The sequence below is a fragment of the Sebastes umbrosus genome, chromosome 1 (assembly GCF_015220745.1).
Source record: "Sebastes umbrosus isolate fSebUmb1 chromosome 1, fSebUmb1.pri, whole genome shotgun sequence".
NCBI classification, from domain to species: domain Eukaryota; kingdom Metazoa; phylum Chordata; class Actinopteri; order Perciformes; family Sebastidae; genus Sebastes; species Sebastes umbrosus.
The window spans coordinates 26,624,990-26,648,958 of NC_051269.1; the positions used below are offsets into that span (position 1 = coordinate 26,624,990).

The following is a 23,969-nucleotide window of genomic DNA, read 5'->3' on the forward strand; positions in this document are numbered from 1 at the left end:
GCGGGACTCTGGTGCTGAAACGTCTCTGTGACCAAATCCCGGTCCAAAGACAACAAAACGACCCATGTGGTGTTCAGCTGTTCTCTAGAGGATGTTAAGCTCGACTAATACTAACACCGATTATCAACTATGATCAGCAGCAATAACACATTATACAGTTACAGATACTTATTTATCCCCGAAGGGGAATTCAGTTTCTGCAGTCCACCGAGACATATACACACATTCATACTGCACAAGCATCAATGACACACGGAACACAGTAGGTGGCATATGGGGAGGTGCAAGATCAATAAAAGTACAAGAATAAAAATATTTGCAATAAAAACAATAAATACAAGAATAGAAACAAGCCGAGATAAAAGAATAAAGGAATACATTTTAATATAATATAATATATATCAACCCCTGAGACCAGTCTGTATAGTTTCAATTCAAGCAATTTATAAAGTTAATTTTAGCTGCAAAAATGTAACTTTGGCACATCTGCAAAACAACTGCATTTTTTTTTTTTTTTTTGGAAATAATATATGCTGCATGAGTTTGCAGTCAAAGTATTGTAATGATGGTCATTTATGCCAAATAGAGACAGGCAGGACATCAAATATCAAAGTGAAACCATGTTTTTTTTTTATAGAATACATTTAATATTTATGGTAAAAGAAGTTGTTGCTTGTTCTGTTTTTGTATGTTTTTGTATTTTGACATAATATGCTATGGTCCAACCACCAATGACTCATATTTACCTCTGCACTCTGTGAATAGTATTAACTTGAACCTATAGGTCCTGTGTTGTGTCTTGAATATTGTTGTGTTTTGATGTTGTGGTCATTGTTGGTAAAGATTGTAATGTGATTATGTACTGAGATGTAGCCTAACACAGTTCAAAGTGATTTAAGTGGGCTTCAGCCACAGCTAATGGAGATCTGAATAAAAGACAGAGATAAAGATACATACGTGTCTCCAGTTTATCCCGATTCACCTCCTCATGGATGGACATCAGCAACATTTCAGGAGTAAACGCGTGCAAACTTGTACAGTGTCCGTGCAGGTCTCCGGAGCTCCGCTGGGAGAGGATGGAGGAGGCATCATGAGCTACAGTATGGCGACATGTTGGAGAAGACAAGTGTTTTTTAAAGCAGATTTCAGCTTGTCCACATGTCCGTCCCTGTCCTGATGGGGTGAATCAACAAGTAAGACTGTTGTTGAGAGTGGATGCTGTCTCTCCTCCTCTCAACCTGCTCACAGTAACTGTGACTGGGACTGGGATCCTGCAGGAGGCTGATTTCACTCCGGCTCCTCCAGCAGCTGCAGCCTGTCTGAGTTTAACCCTCACAGAGCCAGAGAGAGAGACACACAGGAGCAGCTCAGTGCATCTACACTGTGTTGCTGCTCACATCCTTCACCAGAATTGGATCCAAAATAATTTTAACAAGTGACTAAATATCCAGAACTATCACAGCAAAACTTTAATTCTATGAGTATTATTATAGAGATTTTAAATAGTTTATTTATTTGAACAGGGACAATGCACAAAGAACATTAATATACCTTATATATACTTACATAGAAGACTAGACATTAAAGCAGCAGTGGGTAGAATTGGAGCAAATATGATAAAACAAAGTTATTTTTATTTTGGATTTATGTATATATGATGTATGAAGTGGATTAAAAAGGTGCAATAATATTTCCTTTTGAATTGTTATGGAGTAAAAGTATAAAGTAGCGTGGAATTTAAATACTCAAGTAAAGTAAAAGTACTTCAGACTAGACATTAAAGCAGCAGTAGGTAGAATTGGAGCAAATATGATTAAAAAAATGTTATTTTTATAAAATGGTCACTATATCCTGACAGTAGTGCATGAGACAGGTAATCTGAAAAAAAAAATCATGTGCCTCTGGTGTCTTCCGGTGCTCCTAATGACATCTGCAAGATTTCACAGACCGGAGGAAAACAACCAATCAGAGCCGAGCTGGAGTCTTGCTGTCTCTGAGCAGCTGTCAATCACTAACGAACTCTGATCAAACGGTCAAACTAGGCAGCGCTGATCAAATATGAATCAATATTCTGTGACAGTAATGTCTATTTCTCGCCTCAAATGTTTTCAGAATAATCTTGTAGAGTACTGTTTAGCTGTAAAATGAGAAGGTTTGATCAGGTTGGTGGGCGGTGCTTGGTGTTTCCTCAAGGAAAGGTGTTCTTTCACACAGAGGGAAGCAGAAAGAGGGAGTGTGAGGGAATGAGTGAGAAAGAGAGGTTTAGTGTAAAAGTAAGTGCAAAGTACAACAGTAATGTTGGCAAAATGGGTAAAGAGTGAGAAAAAGAAACAACTAAAACAACAACAAAGAAGGGCCAGATTTGAAAAACAGTGAGTGCCAAGCAGCTGGACATTTACGTTTCTGTGTCTGATGTCTGATCTGCAAACCTAGGAATTTTAATGTGAAAACAATACTCCTTTTTAATCTTTGTAGATTATTGTTTTAATAAACACAATGTTGCACTCAACCTCTTTTTTTCTGCTTAAACAGCCTGAGTTAAAACTTTTTAACAAAATAAGTATTTCTGTGCTAAACAAGACATAACGAAACAAATTGGCTAATTATACTACTAATAAAATGATGATCTACTAATAATCAAACAATATAAACACCCATAAACTTAGCAGGTTATTTAAAACAATGATGTTGCTTTTAACAGTCCGTAACAGCGTCAATAGCATGAGGGGTAATTTTGATGAACGGGAAATTATTATTATTTTTTTTTTTAAATACTTTTTTCATATTTATAAATTATCATAGGGACGGATTGAGGTTGTTAAAGGGTCGGATTTGGCCTGCCCTATAGAATTGGGGATAAAAAAAGTGCCACAAATTCAACCTGGCTGACCTTTTGTAGTGTGTGAGGCCTCCTAGGCTTACTAAACTTACAATATCTGATATAAGTCTGTGCAACAGTATAATCAGTCTTGGCAGAGACGACCAAACTGGCACGCAGTCAGGCTCAGTGGAATAGCTACTCATTGATCCACACAAAGGGACTCCACACAATGAAATTGAAGCCACATTTAATGAGACTGACTTTGTCCTTGATAGTGCCCTAACTTCTTCATGTTTTTCATTCCTAAATATGATGTAAAATATGAGCAGAAATAAGAGCATGTTGTTTGTTGCTCCTCTGCAAACCTGTGCTCTACCTTCAAATCTGCTAGTTAGTGATCAGCTGCTTTCCAAACGACATATAAATGTAAACTTTCCACTCGGCTTCACTCTGCAAACATCGGGCGTGTTGTTAGTGTGACAGATGTGTGGCCGGCTCTGTTTACAGTACAGGCAGTCCCCTCATTACTCCCATGCTCTCTATTTAACACACAGAACCAGGCTACAAAGATGAACTTATTACAGCTCCTAAAACTGGCAAATGTCAACATCTTATTATTAGTTTTTAATAATGTGGGGCTGCAACACAAACTTATATGATCTAGGGCCGTCAATCGATTAAAATATTTAATCGCAATTAATCGCATGATTATCCATAGTCAATCGCAAATTAAACACACATTTATTATCTGTTCAAAATGTGTGGGCATGTCTGTAAAGGGGAGACTCGTGGGTACCCATAGAACCCATTTTCATTCACATATCTTGAGGTCAGAGGTCAAGGGACCCCTTTGAAAATGGTCATGCCAGTTTTTCTTTGCCAAAATTTAGCGTAAGTTTGGAGCGTTATTTAGCCTCATTCGCGACAAGCAAGTATGACATGCTTAGTACCACTGGATTCCTTGGGTTTTCCATTTTCATATGATGCCAGTTTCTATCTTCAGTCACTCTAACTTTTAAACTGAGCCCGCTACAACCTAAAGAACGCAAGTTACTTTAATGAATTAAAGAAATTAGTGGCGTTAAAACGAATTTACGTTAAACGTGCTATTATTGCGTTAGTCAATCATTTTTTCCAGTTATTTAACCTCCTTTGCGACAGCCCAGTATGACATTGGTTAGTACCAATGGATTCCTTAGGTTTTCTAATTTCATATGATGCCTGTATCTTCACTGGCAATCTAAAGATCGATTGTGTTAATATGTTAAGGTTATTAGTGGCGTTAAAACAAATTTGCGTTTACGAGTTATTGCGTTAACTTTACCAGCCCTAATATGATCGTATCATTTTACCCCAAAACACAAAGACATTTGACAACACAATATGGTAAACAATATATTAATTACATTTATTGATAAATAATAAAATAATGATACACTATATGATATAAATATAGAATACAAAAGTACAAAGGGCGTATTGACACTATAAACAATGTGCATGTGTTGAAATGTGCATAACAAAAACAGGTGTTTTTTTTAAAGTCCTAGTGTGTATTCCTAGGTTTGTATCGGACAAGCAGGTCCCCCTCTGGTTGTAGCATCCCAAATCCATAACGACTGGCGTTCACCTCCGGCATCGGAGCGTCTGGATCACACAGCTCCAATTCATAGTTAGTCAACAGCGTGTAAACAAACCTGGAGAGTAAACACAGATGAAACATGAAATTAGAACATTCAAGCAGAAATTAAAGGTAACAAACATTTTGAGGTCTTAACGGATTGTAAAGTTACATGGTGCACTTCTACTCACTGTCTGATGGTATTGATGGCGAACTGCTTTCCCACACAACCGTTGGTCCCGGCGCCCCACGGCATGGTGTAATACTTCAGCCGCCTCCCTCCTTTATAAAAATCTTTCTTCGCTGATCCATCTTCATTCAGGAAGCGATTGTACTTGTATTTCTGGAGAGAGATGCAAGCGATTAGAAAGGACATATTTATTTATGAAACATTATTGAAACATTATTTTCTGGTGCTCAGAGTTTCTTAATGCAGCCTGACTGCAAAGTCCTTCCCACGCCTATTAGCTGTGTCTCTGTTCCCGTGCTCAGCTAATCCCACACTGGTCCACTGGGTTTGACCTCTCACTGGGTAATACCGGGTCAGCTTTGTGTAGGCGTTGATGGCATCTTACACAAACAGCCACACTAATAACACTTAAGGCTGCCTCCAACTAGTCCCAAAGACAATTACTACTATTCCTTTTGGCAGCACAGGAAGGTTTTGAAACGTGTTACTTTAACAAGACAGGGCTACAAACCTGTGGCTCATGGTGAATCTCAGGGTCCATCTGAGGGCTGTTGAAGGGGAACAAACACACTCGGTCTCCTTTCCTTAGCAGGTACTCTTGGCCATCAGCCATGAGGAGGGTCTTTTGATGCACTACCTCTCTGGTGATGAAGGAGGCAGCAGTGAGTCGAAGTGTCTCTTCCAAGACGCTATCTGGAGAGGGGCACAAAGAAATGTTGTTAATAACAGCAAAAGAGCACAAGTGTCCCAGTGGGTCACCTCCGGGTCTGAGAATTGAAGCCAATACAGAAGTGCCTTAAACTTTCTAATATCCAGCAGGGGGCGATTCCTCTGTTTGTATAGAAGTCTACGAGAAAATGACCCTACTTCTCACTTGATTTATTACCTTGGTAAACATTGTAAACATGAGTTTATGGTCTCAATTGCTAGTTTCAAGTCTTCTTCAATACAGCATGATGTTCATGGATGGACAAAATGCCGAACTCAAGGCTTCAAAACCGTTATCCACAAACCAATGGGTGACGTCACAGTGACTACGTCCGCTTCTTATACACAGTCTATGGTTTGTCCTCATCTGCAATATTTCTCTACTTTTTATGATATTTGTTTAACAAATTTTGCCTATTTCATGCTGTACACCAAGTTTTCTCTTGGGTGTAGCATTTTCTCTCAAATATTATATATTGCAAAGAAAAATCACAAATTGGTGCAATAGAATATGTATATAATGGTCATTATTCCAGATTTCTTGAAATGTGAATCCAGACTTTAGTTTCTACCTCATCCTACTAACAATAGGAACAACATACAGTGCTACCAATACATGTTTCTGTGTTTACACTAGCTGGGGTCAGGGCCTCACCAAACACAGGGGTGTTCACAGGTCCGTCCACTAATGAGGTCTCTGAGGTTTCCATCGGTGAGATCCCGCTGAACTCCCTCCTCACCGCAGTCAGAGCTTCAGGATTTGTCAATAAGTAGCCCAACAGCCAAAATGCAGCAGGACCAACATTACCCTGAAAGCAAACACATGATAAGGTTACCTCTCTCGTTCTGGCGTTGCATAGTGACAGCTAGGCAGCAGGTGGTTATTTGGTAATAGCAAATAAGTACACATAACAACCATCACACCTATCTTTTGTTAGAGTTGCAACAAAACACACATTTCAATTAAAGTTCAATTAAATAAAAAAAAGCCTATAATGAATCTTAAGTGCTTTTTGAGATTCAAAAAAAGAACAGCTTCCTCTCATGTGTCCTGGATGAGAGGAGCTGCTCTGGATAGTGTCATGCTGGCAGAGCTCAGCGTGGTAATGGTTTACTTAATAAGGAAAACCTGAGGTCCCCTGCCATCTGCCTGCGTGCAGGGACGAGACAAGCTATGAAGATATTTAGTTTTACGGCAAACAGCAGCGCTGTCTACCGGGAGTAGACACATAAAATAGTGCACTATGTGGAAATTTAATACCGTGAATAAATGACAACAGAATTGCCTCCTAAGTCACTGCAAATACACCCCAAAGTGTAAATAATGCTTACTTTAAAACTACTTTTGGCTGATGTATCACAGACCTGAGTGTGGGAAAGCTTCCTTAGATACAAATATTTCACTGTTTGAACTCAATAACACAAAGTTGACTGATGCAATACTGTTTGTTATGACTGCAAAAACTGTCCTACACGTCATCTGTATGTCACGCAAGTACACGTTAATTTCTCTCACTGAAGTTTTAGGGAAATAAAAAATGTGACTCACAGACGACCAAAACTTGTGATTCAGAAGTCGTAATCAAATGGAAATAAATCATGGTGACAAGCGCAAAAACGGATGAGTAAGCAGCAGGCTGCAGGGAAAGGCAAAATGTTGAAGTAAATATCTGATTAACGCCATTGATGCAATAAACCCCTCCAGCAGGGCTTTAGGCAAGACTGCGTGAGTCAATACCAAGTCCAGCTATATGTGAGGAAGAAGTCAAGACTAAAACTAATATAACCAATAACCTACTTTTGTTTTTGTAAATGTAGAAATAACAATACTTTTCTTTAATATGGGAAGAGATGCAGGTAGAAACACCATAACCTGTATGTACTGTATAGTGACAGAGAAAAATATCAATGAAGTTGCTATTTATTTTATTTTAGTCACAACAATATTCAGCCTGTCCCACTCAACGGCAGAATAACCGCTGTGAAAGCAGAAGTGAACAGCACACTCGTGTGCTAAATAAGAGTACTGCACACTGGTGGAAGTACTCAGACTGTTTTGTGGTATAGGTACCTATACCACAAAGTAAAAATATTCCACCACAAGTCCTGCATTCAAAACCATACTTAAGTAAAAGTATCATCAACAAAATTTGACTGTTGTAGCTGGTTGAGGTGGAGCTAATTTTAATTACTTTTTATACAGTTAGGTAGTTTAATTCAGGGTCACAATATGTATCTGAGGGGTCCAGAGATGATTAATGGGGTCAGAAAGAAGAAAACACAAAATCTGTGCTTCACAAATATCTATTCATTTTTATTCATAACTCAAACAGTTATTTAAATGAAACCATTTCAGATGTTTAAAGAACAAATGTCTCTCATAGACATGGACAAATTATGAGACAATGGACCCCTGAGCACAGATATGTAAAAGACAACCCCCCACCATTTATAGAAGCGAGACATCCAGACAGAAAGAGACACAAAATGCAGCTGCATCTTTGTGTAGTTGTTTTGATGTGTCTCTTTGGTAGTTTGCATCTCTTTGTGGATGTTTTGTGTCTCTTTGGTGTTTTGCGTCTCTTTGGTCATTTTGTATCTCTGTGGTAGTTTGTGTCTCATTGTAGTTGTTTGATTGACACAATATGTTAACAGTCACTTCCAACTGGCTCTCTTGGTTTAATCTTTTACAATGTGTTGTATTTTATAAGCGTATTATATTTAGTTTTAGGTAAATTCTCCATCTACAAAGCTGTGCTATATTTCCCTCTGAACTGTGGTTGAGTAGAAGTATAAAGTAGCCAAACATTTAAATACTCATGTCTGTACCTAAGTACAGTACTAGAGTAAATGTACTTGGTTCACTTCCCACCACAGAGACACGGTGGCATCAAGTTCATCTGGCTGAACTCACGATGTTCCTGATCTCTAGAGGTGATAACCAACTGAAATTCTTGCTTTGCACATGCCGTGTTTCTTGTGCCATCTGACTCACCTGTGTGGCCCAGAGCTGCATCAGTAGAGCTTTCTTCTGCGTCTCCTCGTCGGCCCCTTCCTCCTGCAGGAGCTGCCTGTAGGCGTGAAGCCAGGGGCTCGACCCCGAGTCCTCAGTCAGACCTGCCGGAGCCAGTAGCTCCCACAGTCTCTGGCGAACACTCTGGGCTGTCCTCTTCTCCTCTGTCACACAGATAAACAGCACAGAGTGAGTGAGTGAGTCACAGTCAAAACATAAACATATGAGCTCAATGTGAATGACCAGATACATAAACAGATATCATTGTGCGTAAAAAGGTGGGAGCGGATGATTATTCCATGTATGACAGGCGCGACTGGAGGAGGTGCACAATAATATTGTAATAGTCTGACTTGTCCTGTGTTGTTTGGGTGGAACAGAGGCCTCGAGGGGATAAGGTGTATGTAGTGAAGTACAAGTTAGCAACTGTGAGTGATACTCCCCATGGCAACTGCAAAACAAATCTTGGGGAGCATCCATCGATGATGTCAAAGTACGTTAGCGACAAATGTAAACACTGAGAACACACCTTCTCCTGACTCATAGATTGTAATGCTGACGATACAAATCTACGCTTGATGTGCATCATCATAACCAACAGATGTTTTTTTGTCATTCATTTGGTCAAAGTGCCATCAGATAAACGGACTGAACCTTCTGATAAAGAACATCAGGAGGTAACATCACGAGGTGTTGATGGCGTCAGTACCTGGCTTTAGCGTGCCTCTCGCCATTTTGGTTAAGAAGCCATCAAACTTCTTGTACTCCTCGTAGACTCTTGAGGGATCTGTGCTGTTGTTGTTTTGTTCTCCTCCGAACAGCGTCAGGTACCCCACCCTGCGGAGAAAAAACAAAGCGTGAGAAAGTGCGGGACTCTCCTCTCTCTGATATTTTTCCTTTCTTGCCTTGATGGATAGATAACCAGCCCACACAGTTTTTCCGTTTGAAAGCACACAAGCGATTCCCTTTCAACTGGTATTTTTCCACCATCTCCTCATGACGGATGTCACTGGGTCACAGGTAACGTTCCCACCATATACTATTTCACTTTCCAGATGTACAGTATACTCTCTCCTTTGTTTACAAATGATAATTCACATAAAGAAAGACAGCTTTGTTTCGATTCTGCCAAAATGTTCGACCGGAAAGGTGACCTTCCAACATTCATGTGGTCATTCTACATTTTTCTCGCTGTGTTTACAAACAGAGGACCACAGGGTTGACTTCTGTGTAAACTGTTTAGCTGAATGCTTCTTTTAACATAGTTAGGAGGGAATCCTACTTACTGGAAGAGTAAGCTGTAAGAGAGGTTGAACAGTCCCTCCTCTTTCCAGTCTTTCTGGTTCTGAGGCATTTCGGCTTTCAGCGAGGCCTGCAGGTGTCTGCTCATGGTGCTGTTCATGGTGGCCAAATTCATTCCCTGGAAGTGCCTGCGGACACAAAACAAAAAGGTATAATAAGAGTTAAGAGAAGGTTAAATGCTGTTTACCACGGAGAGGAATACTGTAATTCATACCACACTGATTGATGGTGTTGACATGACACACATTATTAGAGCTACATGTTTGTTTGATTGCCCTATTCTCCCTGAGGTAATAAAACTTAACACCATGAGAAAACAAAGAAAGGAGGGGAAAGCTGCACACACACTGATGCAACTTGAAGGTTTAAAAAGTTAAAATATAAAAAGGGTGTGCCTTCCTTTCTTTGATAATATCACACTGGGTGTCTGAGCAATAACAAAACAAGAAGCCCTAAAAATAGATTTCCAAAATTAGGAAGGGTGTTTTTTAGAAATACCCAGGGCGATGCTCTTCATGAAACTCGAATGGGAGGATTTCCACAAACAAATCTCGCTTCTACATTTACGTGAAAACGAAAATGAAAATACACAGTACAAGCTTTCAGTTTAGAGTAATTAACTAATAAGGACGTACTGTTTCATCATGGCTTTTGCTTTGGCCGGCTGGTGATGCGGGAGCCGCAGGTTGAAGATCCGCTCCATGAGCACCTGAGCATAGCGAGTGAAGTCCAGGGAGTCCGAGTCGTTGATGACCTTGTCGTACGAGTGCGGATCCAGCAGCACCGTCACATAGCGTCCAGCAGCACGCACCTGTACGTCACCGGGGAAAAAGTGAAAATATATGAGATGCAGACAGATGCAATTCTTTTTGCATGCATTTTCTGAGTGTTTACATGTTTTATAATAATAATTATAATAATAATACATTTAATTGGTGGGGCCTTTCAGGACGCCTTACGAAGATAAAATAATTACTCGAACAGAACTCGAATAGGCCAGCATTATTATAACATGCAATAAACACAGTAATAATATCTACAATACTTTGTTGTAATTATAGTTATGTATTTAATATATTAACTTGACTCTGATGAAGTGCAGTATTCCTTTACTCGTTTTAATGAATACAAAACTCAGGATCACATTTCTTGGAAACATGTCAAATATCAAACTTTGTATTTTGTTTCAGGATAAGTGAAAATCATAGTGTATCCTGATAAAAGTAATTTCATGATGTTATCCATACAGTAACATGCTGCTACATGAATATCAACATATTCTTAAATCTTTAGAAAGTATTCTACTGTAACATTTGGAGACTTTTAGCCTCTTAGATTAGATTGTATAAGATAAAAACAAGCAGAAAGTAAATTCACTGACTTTTATCACTTTACGCATCTCTTTTCTCCTGTTGCAATCCCTCTAAATTTAGCATCAAAACTTCCAAGCATTCAATATAATAATATTAGTAATAATATACTTGTACCATGAGGTCCATTTAGTAGCTGATTTATCACATTATCTTCTTCAGTTTGTCATATATAGAAACTTAATAATAAAATAATTTTCAATTTTTTGTTCTGAGCAGTTTAAAGACTTTGAAGTTGAACTTTTACTCCAATATGAAGTCCTTCAAAGTGCTCATAAATATGAACATTTAAATATCTACAGAGGTGCAGTAGGTTTCTTTATACTCACTGTGAAGATGTCGCCGTGTTTCAGCTTCATTCGATTCAAGAACTTGGAGGCATCTTTTCCAAACTCCAGTGCATGACCTAACCATGGGATCACCCCTTTGTCCAGAGGAGGATCGTTCTTCGATCTAAAGAAACAATACAAAAAAAAAGTTAAACTTGTTTAGTGTGTATTTTCAAGTAGTTGCAAGGCACTTTATCTTATACTGGCATGGTGATGACACAACTAAACATCCAGTCCTCTGGACAATAAAACAACAATAGTGGACACATGCATATCCTTTTGTTGTCCGCCACATTGATAAAACATTACAGTGGAGTCTGTGTTTGTATGACTAACTTTTTTATCATGACAACAACTTGGATTATTTAAAATATATATTATTATATTATATATATATAATAAATATTATATATTTTTTTTTGTAATTTGTAATTGCCTTAAAGGAAAAGCAGTGAAGTGCAAAGCTTCCCAAAACACTTCAACACTGTGGTGGTTCAACCACATTCCTCAGATTGGAGAAGAAACAAAAGCACAATAACACAATAAATAGGTAAACCACAAAGTTATTAATACCCATACATGATATATATATATATGATATTTAAACCTGCCACAAATTTACTTCACAGATATTACAAGAAAATATTTGACATCAGATTTCAAGGATAATTTCCCATGCCTTCCTTGTTCTTGCAGATATTACAGTATATTTACAACATGTAGGACAATAGGATAATATAAGTGATCAACTCACCTCGACCTGTGTGTGAGGATAACATAAAGCAGCACAGCTTGCACCAGCAGGAAAACGGTCCAGATCATCTCGTGTGTGTTTCTTTCTTTCCCCGCTGCGCAGAGACTCAATGAATCTCTCCAGCACTCACATGGCTTTTTATGAGCGCGTCAGTGACGTCACCGCGTCACCTCTCCTGCTCACAACACCTGCTCAGCGTGCTCTCTGACGTCATGCCCTTCATCACGAGTATTATGACACCAGGAAATAAAAACGATATTAATGTAATTCCCCTAAAGCCCATTTTACAGGTGCAGCTAATGGTGGTGTTGCAGGACTTTTTGTGCTAGATTATGTGTTGTTGACCTAGAAAAGGTTAAATAATTAAGTCAAACTAGGTCAAACTGGACAATTTAAGGAATCCATTGGTACAGTGCCAACCATGTCATGTCGGGAAGTAATTAATGCTCCAAAGTTAGGCTACAATTTGGCGAGGGAAAAACTGGCATGTTGGTTTTCAAAAGGGGTTCGTTGACCTCTGACATCAAAGATATGTAAATGAAAAATAAGTCCCACAAGTGTCCCCTTTACAGACACTTTATGATAATCACATCGCAGTTTTTTTGCATTTAGAAATGGTGATATTTCTGCATACTGGGGTCCCTAAACAGTCTTGAATTACATAAATTTGGTATCACTGTAAAGGTGAGACTCTTGTGGATCCAATGAGCCCAACTGTATTCATGTGTGATGATGTTAGTCTCCATAGTAGCCATTTCATTGTAGTGAGGCAATTTTTTTTTTCAAAACTTGATCTCACTTTATAAAATGACCTGTGGTGACCTCTAGGATAATCACAGCCTCATGAAACTTTACAGCCACAAACTAGAGAACTAGAGCATTGAGAGGATGGATGGCTTTCCTAGCTAGATTGACAATAAGGGGATTTCTGAGCAGTTTCCAGAAGAGAAGTGCTCGCCATCCAATCGCCGAAAAATGCAATTCTTGCAGAAATCTCCAAATGTTGAAAGTTTTTGATCCCAAAATCACAGCATGGATTTTTCTATGGTGTTCCTCAAAGTCTTGGTGTCTTAATGTTGTAATTTGGAGGGATTATTGATCATTTTGATCAATTCTCGAGTGGTAAAAAAAAATGGTTAAATTTAGCACCAAATCTGTGTAACAAATGGTATCAACCCAAAAATTGCTGCAACAACTTATGAGACATAAAAGAGCATGGGAATGACCATCATGTACTTCTATCATAATGTTCTAAACCCTTATACACTTTCACAATTTATTTAAATTAATTCATGTTTATTTCTGATTTATGACTAGAACAACTTGACACACAGTGCTGAGCAGCATCTCAAATTAATCTTCAGGTTCCCAGCTTTCAGATGATGTACACCACTTCTATGTGACATCTACTGTTGATCTATCTCCCCCTAAAAAAAAGACAAAAACAGGTCTATGTGGGTCTCTTAACAGCACATTATTTAAAACATAGCATTATCTACTGTACTTATTCTTGTTTGGGAATATCTCTAGGTCTTTAGGGTTAGGCAATACTTAACTGAAAGGCTAAAGGAAGTCTAAATCTGCATGCAAATGTTCACGCACACCGGAAGTTATTGCGGTCACGCACTCTCCAATGAGTCACACACCGGTACTTCCTTTTTGACTTAATATCAGCTATTACCTTCACGTGTCTCATCACGTTGTGTGGTCGGATCAGCACGTCAGATATGGAGAAATGAAGGAAAAAGCCCACTGATTTTACATACAGTATGTGCTGGCTTGCAGGTAGACGTTAAAGAAAGGAGGGGAACACCCTTTTCCAGCAGGTCAAATATAAAATGATAATAAATATAAAAGTACACCTTCCCATGCAGGTTAGTCTCTGTTGTAAATGTATCGCTGGCAAACAACTTGTATTATGTGATGAATATTTACATCAACTGACATTTTTGTTTGACTCTTTATTGATCAGAACAATATGGCAATGTGCATTTCCTGTAAAGTGGATTCAGCGGGTCTGAGGTGTGCAGTGAGACGACTTTTTAGCAGATTTCTGAATGGCAATATGACAAAATGAACTTCCTCAGACAAACAGAGAGGGTGAGAATCACTAAACTGCTGCTGAACATGAAAATAGCTTTTCTCTTTTCCAGTTAGCCATTAATCACATTAAAACCAAAATGAGAAATACAAAAAAATGATGCACTAAAACTGCTTGGCAAGCTTGACAAGAGAATTAAGAAAAAAAAAAGAGAATATAAATAATGTTGATCCTACATGGCGTCAAATATAAATTCAGAATTTTAAACGCAGGATGTGAATTAAGAGAGCTCCTTGTCAGCCTTCTCGTCTCCCTGTGCATTAACCGTTCCTCGTGATTCATAGACATCCTCCGGAGTTTGGCCAAACACGGCCCCGGTCCGCTTGAGGAGGTAGACTCCAGCATGTAAACCCCCGACGTTGACCCAAACAGTGTGCAGCTTCCTCCACAGTCCTCCCATCCTCGAGACCGCCTGGGGATCACATAAATCTTGTTGAGGGCAAACTAACAAATGAGACATTTGTTTTGTGTAAAACAAGATCTCTGAGCTTAGACAAATACAGCTGGTTAAAGTCTTTTTCCATGACTCAGAGACTGAGCTGAGCTAAACCTGCATCACTCAAACTGTGGAGGGATTATTTAGAGATTATTTCAGGGTAAACTGATTCTGCACGTGAGCTTTTAAGCAGAGGACCACATTCGATTGTTTAAACTTGATAGTGAGCTGCATAAACATTTAAAAAAAAAAAACACTGGCATTTACAAATGATCAGAACTGATGGATTGTAGTACAAATAAAAACCAACAACACTGGCTTTTTCTATTTCACAATAGAACGCCATTTTACTATATAATATTAATCATCATTTGAGTTTGACCAAATCTGGGAAAGCCCATAAATGTCAACAGTAAACCATGTCATTGACTGAAACAGAGTTAAACTTTTGCGACCTATGACCCCATTCAGAGGTCCAAAATTTGCATAACACACCTTCTTAATCTGATTTTACGATTTTACTCAGCATTCTTTCAAAAGTCATATTTAAATATAGATACAACTATAATTACTACCTCGCGCCTCCGCCAACCGATCAAGTTAATTATTGTTATAATTAGCATACGAATTCTTGAGTTATGGCCAAACACGTGTTTTGTGAGGTCACAGTGACCTTTTACCACCAAAATCTCCCTGAGATGTCATGAGAAATGGGACGGACGTGAGGTCACAGTGACCTTTGACCATCAAATTCAAATAGGTTCATCCTTGAGTCCAAGTGGACATTTGTGCCAAATTTGAAGAAATTCACTAAAGGCGTTGCTGAGATACGGACGGATGGATGACCCGAAAAAATAATGCCTCTGGCCACGGCTGTCGCAGAGGCATAAAAACAACACCATCACCTCATTGACTTCGTAGATATACCATGCTAGCAGCGTGGCTCCTGGGATGGCATTATCAGGCTGTCGGTCAGTGCCGGTCAGTGGTCTAGATTGAAGTCTTTAAACAACTACTGTATTAGATGGATTGCCATTATTTTTTACAGACCTTTATGGTCCCCAGATGATGAATCCTGAGGACTTTGGTGATCCTCTAACGCCACTATCTGGTCAAAATTATATTTGCCCAATACTTTGGTTTACAACAAAATCAGCCTCATTTGATACACATGAGTATCGTGATATTACGCTTTGAGATACTGTATCGATTTTTAATCAATAGTTTGCATGCAAAGGTTCATGAGATAGAAACTGAGATAGATTCCACTGTTCTGACTGCGGGAAAATGTAAACTTCTTAACCCCTGTATCATGATACGTGTCATATCGCCAGATTCTTGCCAATACACAGCCCTAACTGTGTTTAGTGCTAAGTATCAAATGTTAGCCTGCTAACATGCGAAACAAAGATGGTGAACATGATAAACATTAGACCTGCTTATCGTCATTGTGAGCGTGTTAGCATGCTGACATTTGCATACAGCTGTGTCTAAGTACAGCCGCACAGAGCCGCTAATATGGCCTAATAAATGATAGGTCAGCCAGGTGGTGACTAGGCTGGACAGGAATTTGGAAAAAGAAAACAACCTCATTGAAATTAATTATTTTTAGAATAACTTCCATGGCGACTCACTGAGGTGTGGAGAGAGCAGAACAATTGATATACAAGGGTGGAGATCAAAAACAAATTAAATAGTTCTGGGGTGGAGCATTGGTATTTAAATTGTGTATTCTCTTCCTGTACTACAATAGGAACACATGTCTACTCAACGCAAATGACGGCAAATGGCGGCGCATCAGAGGTTTATGATAATTACAACAATGTATTGTACCTGTTCCCATTCCAGTGTAAATGAATACCACAATACCTATTAACATTATTAGCTTGGCATAGGAAAAACGATTCCGTCTTTAATGATTAAAAACGGCACCTATTGAGCATGTTAATTGATAACCGGTGCATGTTGCCAACTCCCAAGTAGTAATCGTGCGTCCAAAATGATGCAGCTAGTAACAATATTAAGTATGTTGCCTCAGTGTTTGTTGCCTCACACGTTTCTGTGTTGTCTAACATAGGTTTAAGGATTGTTGTTCATTCTGCCATTTGTTTATTGGTTTGAGTGCTTTATGAATAATAAGGCTACTGGGAAAGGCAGTGGTTGTTGTATCCCTAATAGGAAGTCTCATGCGTGCATAAACTGCCAACAGGCGTCCCATATCCGGATTAACATTTGGATTAAGCAATCAACAGCTATCATGAGTTGTTATCAGGAAGATGTTGGGCGGGCCGGACTTGCACTGTGATTTATTTGGAAATTCTCACGAACTGAGATCTTAATTTCCTGGAAAAACATCTTAGTTGGAAACCGTGTTCCGTGTGCGTTACGGTTACCTTGGAGAAGCATTTCTTGTCCTGTGTCAACAAGACGGCCTTTCCTGAGCCTGGTGTGCACACACGGGCCATTTCTCTCAGACAGGACGGGTACAGGTCCCAGTTCTTCTTCCTAGAGCCCATTCTTTAAGAGAACAAACGGAAAGATTTTACCTCATGGTTGATGTGAAAGTGCTGAAAAATAAATCCACTATTAAGTATTTTCTGTTTCAAAGTTCAATTTTCAACCAACAGCTAAAACACCGTGGTTACGTTAGAGTCAGACCTTAGTATTGAAACCAGTGAGTTATTCAGCATCATTTCAACATATTATTTAAAGGAACAGTGTGTAACATTTCAGGGGATCTATTAGCAGAAATGCAATATAATATTCATAACTACGTTTTCATTAGTGTATAATCACCTGGAACTATGAATAGTTGTGTTTTCATTAGCTTAGAATGAGTCCTTCATATCTACATACGGAGCGGGTCCTCTTCCCAGAGTCCACCATGTTGCTCCGCCATGTTTCTACAGTAGCCCAGAATGAACAAACCAAATATTGTCTCTAGAGAGAGCCTTTCATGTGTTTACGTTACCTGAAGGCCACCGTAGTTCTCCGACACGCTTGTGAAACTGCAGTAACGTGAGCCGCAGAGTGCAAAACCGTGGTACCGCCAGCTAAAGTAGTGTTATTATGGTAAGGACGGCACTGTCCCTTTAACCAAGCATGTACTGTACACTACTGTTGTTATGGTACCTCTTCCCAAAGGGCATGTCAGTGATGATGATGTCAACAGAGCCGGTCCTTATGGGTAAATTGCACAGATCCCAACGCACTGTGTCAATGGGCAATCCAGATGCACTGTTTGAAATGAGCCAAAAATGATTTAAAATCATTATGATGATCATCAACTACACAAAATAGAATATTAAAACTACCTCCTTATGGGATGTCCAGCTGTGCACCCACTCACCTGCCCTTGGCTGCCTTCCGTTTCTGGAAGTGACGTATGTTATTGACCGTGCGGTTCACTGCCATGTCATTGTTGTCGCCGGCAACGTAGAATGCATTGTTAAATTCAATGGCCCCCTGTAGGAGAAAAACACAATACACAAGTTTTAGAAAAAGTGCAAGAGAAGTGCACGTTTATCAGTACTTTGTGATCATTTGACACTTGAAATCTTTAGTCTGTAGTTCGCTCATTCTTTCAGTGCGAGGCGCTAAGCAAGTAACACTGTATACTGTAGAATGTGAACAAATCATGAGGTTAATGGAGACGGTTTTAACAATACACTGTGTTTTATCTTTGCCCTTTTTCATTTAAACAATATTGTAGTCGAGGTACAGAAGTTATGTCTCACCTCCAACGGTATCGCTCCAGTCCCACACATTGGATCAAGTATTATATCTGATGCCTGAGGTTTACACAGCCTGTCAACAGACAACAGAGTATGAATACAGTGTAACGCCAGTTGCAAAATGACAATATATATAGCATTCACCAATTCTGCTGTTCTTCTCCTCAGATGTCCGGCAACATGTTCCTGCTCCTGCTGCTCTAACCAATTAGACCCTGATTCATTTGAGCCTTTCGCCTGCAGATTTACATTACACATATATTTCTACTGTCTACTCAAGCCGTCTGGAATATATTAGGACTGATTTTACTTGATTTCATTGTTTTTGATTTTGACTTTTATTGCAAAGTGAGAAAGATATGGTCATTAGCAGCAAATCTATCTCACTTAGCACCAGCATAAACATGTTTTGCCAAACAATACTGCACTATAATGGCATTTCATATTACCGCCAACTTCACCTTTTCCTACCTCAACACCATTATTTGTATCTGATGCATTCATCACTTCATTAGTAGTACAATCTCTAAATGTTAAATGCTTGAATTTCATCAAAGTCATATTTATAGTTATAGTTAGCACGGCATTACATTGTTATCATTTGTATTTCTTTGCAAAAACAGTAACTGAAGCATGACCTCCACATCAACATCAACTCGGGAGTTGGGAGAGACAATCCTCTACTTGCGTACAGCATGTCTAAATGGACCATTAATGACTCATATCAATCCTATCCGGGCTAATGGCCTCTGTTGTACAAACAATGAATCATTGTCTTCTCTCTATGATGCCTAAAATGATTAGAATACTTTCAACTTGGTCAATGATCTCTGCCAACTACTGTCTGTTCATTCAACCTCTCTTCTACTTGTAATGTGGACATACAGTAACTGCTACTCTCCATGCTTCATCTATAAATCTGGCATTTACTGCCACTAATATGCTGATGATGCCCAAAACAAACAAACGTCCAAATATTAGCCGAACAAGTAAAGAAACTGAATTTAACGCGCGGGCAAACCTTGTCTGCAGTAGTCCAATTACCTATAAATTAAACCTTTTGCTCAACAGTAAGATATATAAAAATAATTCTAGATAAGGTGCACATATCATCGCAGTGTGCGAGGCTTACTAAATAATTCAGAGAAACTGGTGTTTTAAAACAGAAATATAAAAAAAAATGCATTTTAACTTGGCACATACTGTTTTATCTACGAGCTCATCTTTATGGAAAATGTTGCTTAGAAGAGGAGTTGATTACGTCAAAAGAGAAGAGTTGTTCTTGGTCAGTGTGATGGTATTGGATATTCTTGTATTCAGTCAGGACGTGCACTGAGTCATGTCTACTATCAGATGGAAGGATTGTTTTACAGCTGCACCAACGTCTTTTGTAAATATTCCAAAAAAACGTGTTATTGATCCTTTTATTCTCCCTGTCTTTTGTACACAGAGAGAGTTCTCTGATAGGTTATTATTAGATGAGTTATGGAGCATTATTCAGGTTCCTGCTGATGAGGATTTAGTTTGTGTGTCTCTTTATCTTTCACCTTTTTCTTCATGTGTGTCTATTTGTGTGAATGGAAATAGACAAACAATCAAATCTGCTGTTTTTGTTGGTGAGCGTCTTCGGTTCCAGTATTTTTCTCACTAACTCTTCCTTCTTCCTCCATAACCTTGGCGGCTGTCCAAGGTGATCACATCTGTTGTTGCAAGTGTCATCATGACGTTTTGGGTTTTTTTTTAAACTCTGTCATATCAACACAACCTTCACTTTGTGAACCAAAATCATCAGCTAATTAGAAATTTGGAATTAAACCTTACTTAAATAATATACATATTAACAAAACACGTATGCACAAATTCAGGAGCTCAACTTTATCTTTATAAAATCCCTGATAAATTTAAAAGCAGAGCTTAACCAGTGTTGTAGAATTACCTGAGCATGCCGTAGCACAAGGTCGACCGCAGCGTAGTGGGTCCAAAGTGACTGATGTTTCTCCTGTGAAGACTCTCTTCTGTGAGCGCGATGCCGACCACCACCTCTTCTCTGTGTATGTTTAGTAACACCTAGGGTACATTAACACACAGTGAGCGATTAGAAAGCAATGATCAATGTAACCACGCATACTTTTTTATATTCTACGGAGCTGAAACAATCATCAAACTACTGTTTTGATGTGGATTCATTGTTTCTTAGCAGCCTAATTCTTGTTAATTATCTTTAGTAAACTGAAACGTGCAAGCACACAGCAAACACATAGATGATTTACTGATTATTTCAACATGTATCCACACAAGCATTTAAATATCAGCTCAACCAGAATAGGCACTAAAACTGAATTTATTCTGTGGACTAACTGCAGTTTTAGTAGACAAATTACACACGCCTGGTAACTGCAGTAAAATACTTTCCTAGAAAATGTAGACGGCCACCGATTGTCATCGCTGTGTGAACAACTTTTAAAATGAACTCAAGGAACATAAACATCATCTCCGTCATTTGAAACAATGAAGCATTTTTCAGCTTGTCACATCGTGTGACTCGCTAATCTTCATGGGAAAATGTTACCTAATGGAGTTGTTATTTTTTCTTTTGTTAATCCTCAAACTAAGCTAACATTGTGCCTTGCAAATTTAATCTGAACAGGAAGAGGTTTTTTTTGGCCAATGTGCTGGTATTCCCTTTCGCCTCAGTCCAGTCTGAACAAGCATTACCTACCTCTATGTCAAACTTTGTCATGTCTGCTTTCCACTGGAAGAATTCTTGCACGGCCCCGCCAAAGTCTCTGGCTGCCTCATTAGAGGAGAAGCTGTGTTTGTCACCAGCCCTGTTGCACGTCACACGGAACTTGATGACTTTGGCCTCGGGTGTTGCGTCCTCTGGGGCTGCCTCCTCTGAGTCCTGCGCGCTGGTTTCCGTGTCGGCAGTGCTCTCCGGCTCCTCTGAGTCCTGCGGGCTGGTCTCCGTGTCGGCAGTGCTCTCCGGCTCCTCTGAGTCCTGCGTGCTGGTCTCCGTGTCGGCAGTGCTCTCCGTCTCCGTCTGGCTTTCAGCAGCGGACGTCGCCTCAGGTAGCTGCTTGGTGTCAGCCACAGTTGCGTCAGTGGCCTCGCTTTTAGGTTTTACTTTGGTGCTATTTCCTCCTTTCCGGTAGCCTTTCTTCTTTTTTAGGGTGCCGTTTAGTTTCCAAACCTCTAAAGCGTTAGTCCAGGGGAGTGTGGAGGCGAGCTGCATCATCTCCGTCAATGTCTCCTCCTGCATAAAACACAGTGTTTATTACACTGACGATAATGCGCTTAACATCAGCTACAACAGAGTAAAGCTGGCTGTACGTTTACCTTTGATTCTTTGAATTGGTAATGATCATATTCCTCAACCACAACAAACAGGTTGTCCACAGACCTCAGGAGATGGACCTACAGGCGGGAACACACAGAAAGACAAGATACATTTTTAGATGTAGGTTTTCTGTACCCCTTTTTTCAGCTAGCAAAATCAAACTGAGGGTTTCAACGGTGGTGCAGTGGTTTGCATTGACACCTCACAGCAAGAGGGTCATAGGTTCGATTCCGGCTTGGGGCCCTTCTGTGTGGAGTTTGGATATTCTCCCCGTGTTAGCGTGGGTTTTCTCCGGGTACTCCGGCATCCTCCCACAGTCCAAAGACATGCAAGTTGGGTTAAATGTTGACTCTAAATTGCCCGTAGGTGTGAATGTGAGTGTGAATGGTTGTCTGTCTCAATGTGTCAGCCCTGCGATAGGCTGGCGACCTGTCCAGGATGTAGCCCGCCTTCGCCCAATGTCAGCTGGGATTGGCTCCAGCCCCTTGTGCAACCGCTTCGGTGGATGGATGGTGGATGATAATGAATATGGTTTCAAAGATATCACCACTCGTCTCCATATAAACAGCTATTACCCTTCAGCATCAAAGCTACATTTTCTATGCGTATAATGCAATTTGACAGTGAAAAACACCTTGGCATGCATTTGACTCCAGGTTTTCCTACCTGGAAAAGCTTGTCGGTGGTTATTGGAAAGTATATACGACCACGATCTTTGCTGATTCGTGCATCAGCCCCAATTTTCTCCTTGACCTCCTCTGCAGCAGTGTGCTCAAACCCTGTGGGCACAGTTGCTCCAATGGTGATAGTGATGACATCACTCTCAGCTGGTGCCACTGTGTCAGGGCCTGGCTCTGCAGCAGCAGCAGCAGCATCTTCCTGGGAGGACATGCTGGGTGCACCTCACTAGACACAGATGGAGGATATTTATCACAGCTGATCCAAAAGCTCAGAGGCTCACATGCAACCCCTGCAGACACACACAGAGAGAGAAAGAGAGAGAGAGGCATTCAAACTGGTTATACTGCATATTTAGCCATACTCAGGCATTAAGGGTCATTTACAGGAGAGCAACGTGCTATAAAGATCTACTGAGTACTATCATGTTGTCATACTTTAGCATGAAACTACTGTTTATTTTAACACAGTGAATAAAGCTGCAGATTGCTCGAGAAGCACCGGTTAACTTAGCTGGCTAACATTAGCTTCAAAGTTGTTACGACTAATAAACAAGCTCACTTTAAACACAGATACTTGGCTTTAATATTAAACTTCTGCCACATCATGATACGTGTTTATGTGATAAAACCCCCGGTTGAACTGTCGATGACATTAGTATAAGAGTTAGTTGTGTTAAACTTGCTATGTGGTGTCAGAACCAACCTGTTAAACACGAGGCGAAAGAGTCATGCTTTCACTCAGCAGCAACAACACCACGACACTTCCGCCGGATGTCCTCCAGAATAAAAGCATCATCATCTCCACACATTTAATCATCTGACAAAATGAAAGAATTTTATGATAGACTAAATGTAAAAAGTTAGGGCTGTCAATCGATTTAAAAATATTTAATATTTTGTCATTTTTTGAGAAACCCACTACAGTAATCTCCGAGTATCTTCTTTTTCCTTTTTTAAATTTTATTTTATTTATTTATTCAGTATTATCATTATTATTTGTATTATTTTGTTTCTTCTTTTATGCATATCTTTTATGTATATGTGTGTGTGTATGTATGTATGTGTGTATGTATGTATTTGTATTTGTATGTGTATGTATATATATGTGTGTGTGTAGTAGTATCTTCTTTTTCCTTTTTTAAATTTTATTTTAATTATTTATTCATTATTATCATTATTATTTTTATTATTTATTTTTCTTCTTCTATTTTTTATGTATATGTATGTGTATGTATATATATATGTATATATATACGTATATATATATATATATATATATATACATATATGTGTGTGTGTGTGTATGTGTGTGTAGTATCTTCTTTTACCCTTTTTTAAATTTAATTTTATTTATTTATTCATTCATTATTATCATTATTATTTTTATTATTTATTTTTCTTCTTCTATTTTTTATGTATATGTATGTGTATGTATATATATGTATGTATATATATATATGTGTGTGTGTGTGTGTGTGTGTGTAGTAGTATCTTCTTTTTCACTTTTTTAAATTTAATTTAATTTATTTATTCATTCATTATCATTATTATTTTTATTATTTTTTTTCTTCTT

At 39.0% G+C, this 23,969-nt stretch overlaps 3 protein-coding genes across 5 annotated transcripts in view; all 3 read right to left on the reverse strand.

Moving 5' to 3' along the window:
• LOC119484317 (potassium voltage-gated channel subfamily B member 1-like) overlaps positions 1 to 1,318 on the reverse strand; it is a 48,454-nt gene extending 47,136 nt beyond the window's left edge. The window contains exon 1 of the mRNA XM_037763174.1: positions 958 to 1,318. The gene's annotated coding sequence lies outside the window, so the exon portion shown is untranslated. The remainder of the gene's footprint in view (positions 1 to 957) is intronic.
• A 2,885-nt stretch (positions 1,319 to 4,203) lies between these two features.
• On the reverse strand, positions 4,204 to 12,239 carry LOC119494324 (prostacyclin synthase-like). The gene is made up of 10 exons (XM_037780159.1): positions 12,109 to 12,239; positions 11,355 to 11,478; positions 10,291 to 10,466; positions 9,640 to 9,783; positions 9,063 to 9,190; positions 8,336 to 8,517; positions 5,996 to 6,149; positions 5,144 to 5,325; positions 4,634 to 4,785; positions 4,204 to 4,518 (listed from the first exon to the last, which is right to left on the reverse strand). The coding sequence occupies exons 1-10, from the start codon at positions 12,174 to 12,176 to the stop codon at positions 4,368 to 4,370; spliced, it is 1,461 nt and encodes a 486-aa protein (XP_037636087.1). The 5' UTR covers positions 12,177 to 12,239; the 3' UTR covers positions 4,204 to 4,367.
• A 1,810-nt stretch (positions 12,240 to 14,049) lies between these two features.
• On the reverse strand, positions 14,050 to 23,231 carry thumpd3 (THUMP domain containing 3). Of its 3 annotated transcripts, XM_037782373.1 has the most exons (11): positions 23,100 to 23,231; positions 22,383 to 22,686; positions 21,716 to 21,793; positions 21,417 to 21,632; positions 21,099 to 21,368; positions 20,316 to 20,446; positions 18,383 to 18,452; positions 17,995 to 18,110; positions 17,778 to 17,882; positions 17,039 to 17,162; positions 14,050 to 14,621 (listed from the first exon to the last, which is right to left on the reverse strand). In XM_037782373.1, the coding sequence occupies exons 2-11, from the start codon at positions 22,605 to 22,607 to the stop codon at positions 14,430 to 14,432; spliced, it is 1,527 nt and encodes a 508-aa protein (XP_037638301.1). In that variant the 5' UTR covers positions 22,608 to 22,686; positions 23,100 to 23,231; the 3' UTR covers positions 14,050 to 14,429. The 3 variants fall into 3 exon arrangements, with proteins under 3 accessions (XP_037638301.1, XP_037638283.1, XP_037638291.1); XM_037782355.1 differs by having other exon boundaries at positions 21,099 to 21,632; XM_037782363.1 differs by lacking the exon at positions 23,100 to 23,231 and adding an exon at positions 22,956 to 23,066 and having other exon boundaries at positions 21,099 to 21,632.
• Positions 23,232 to 23,969: the final 738 nt, after the last annotated feature.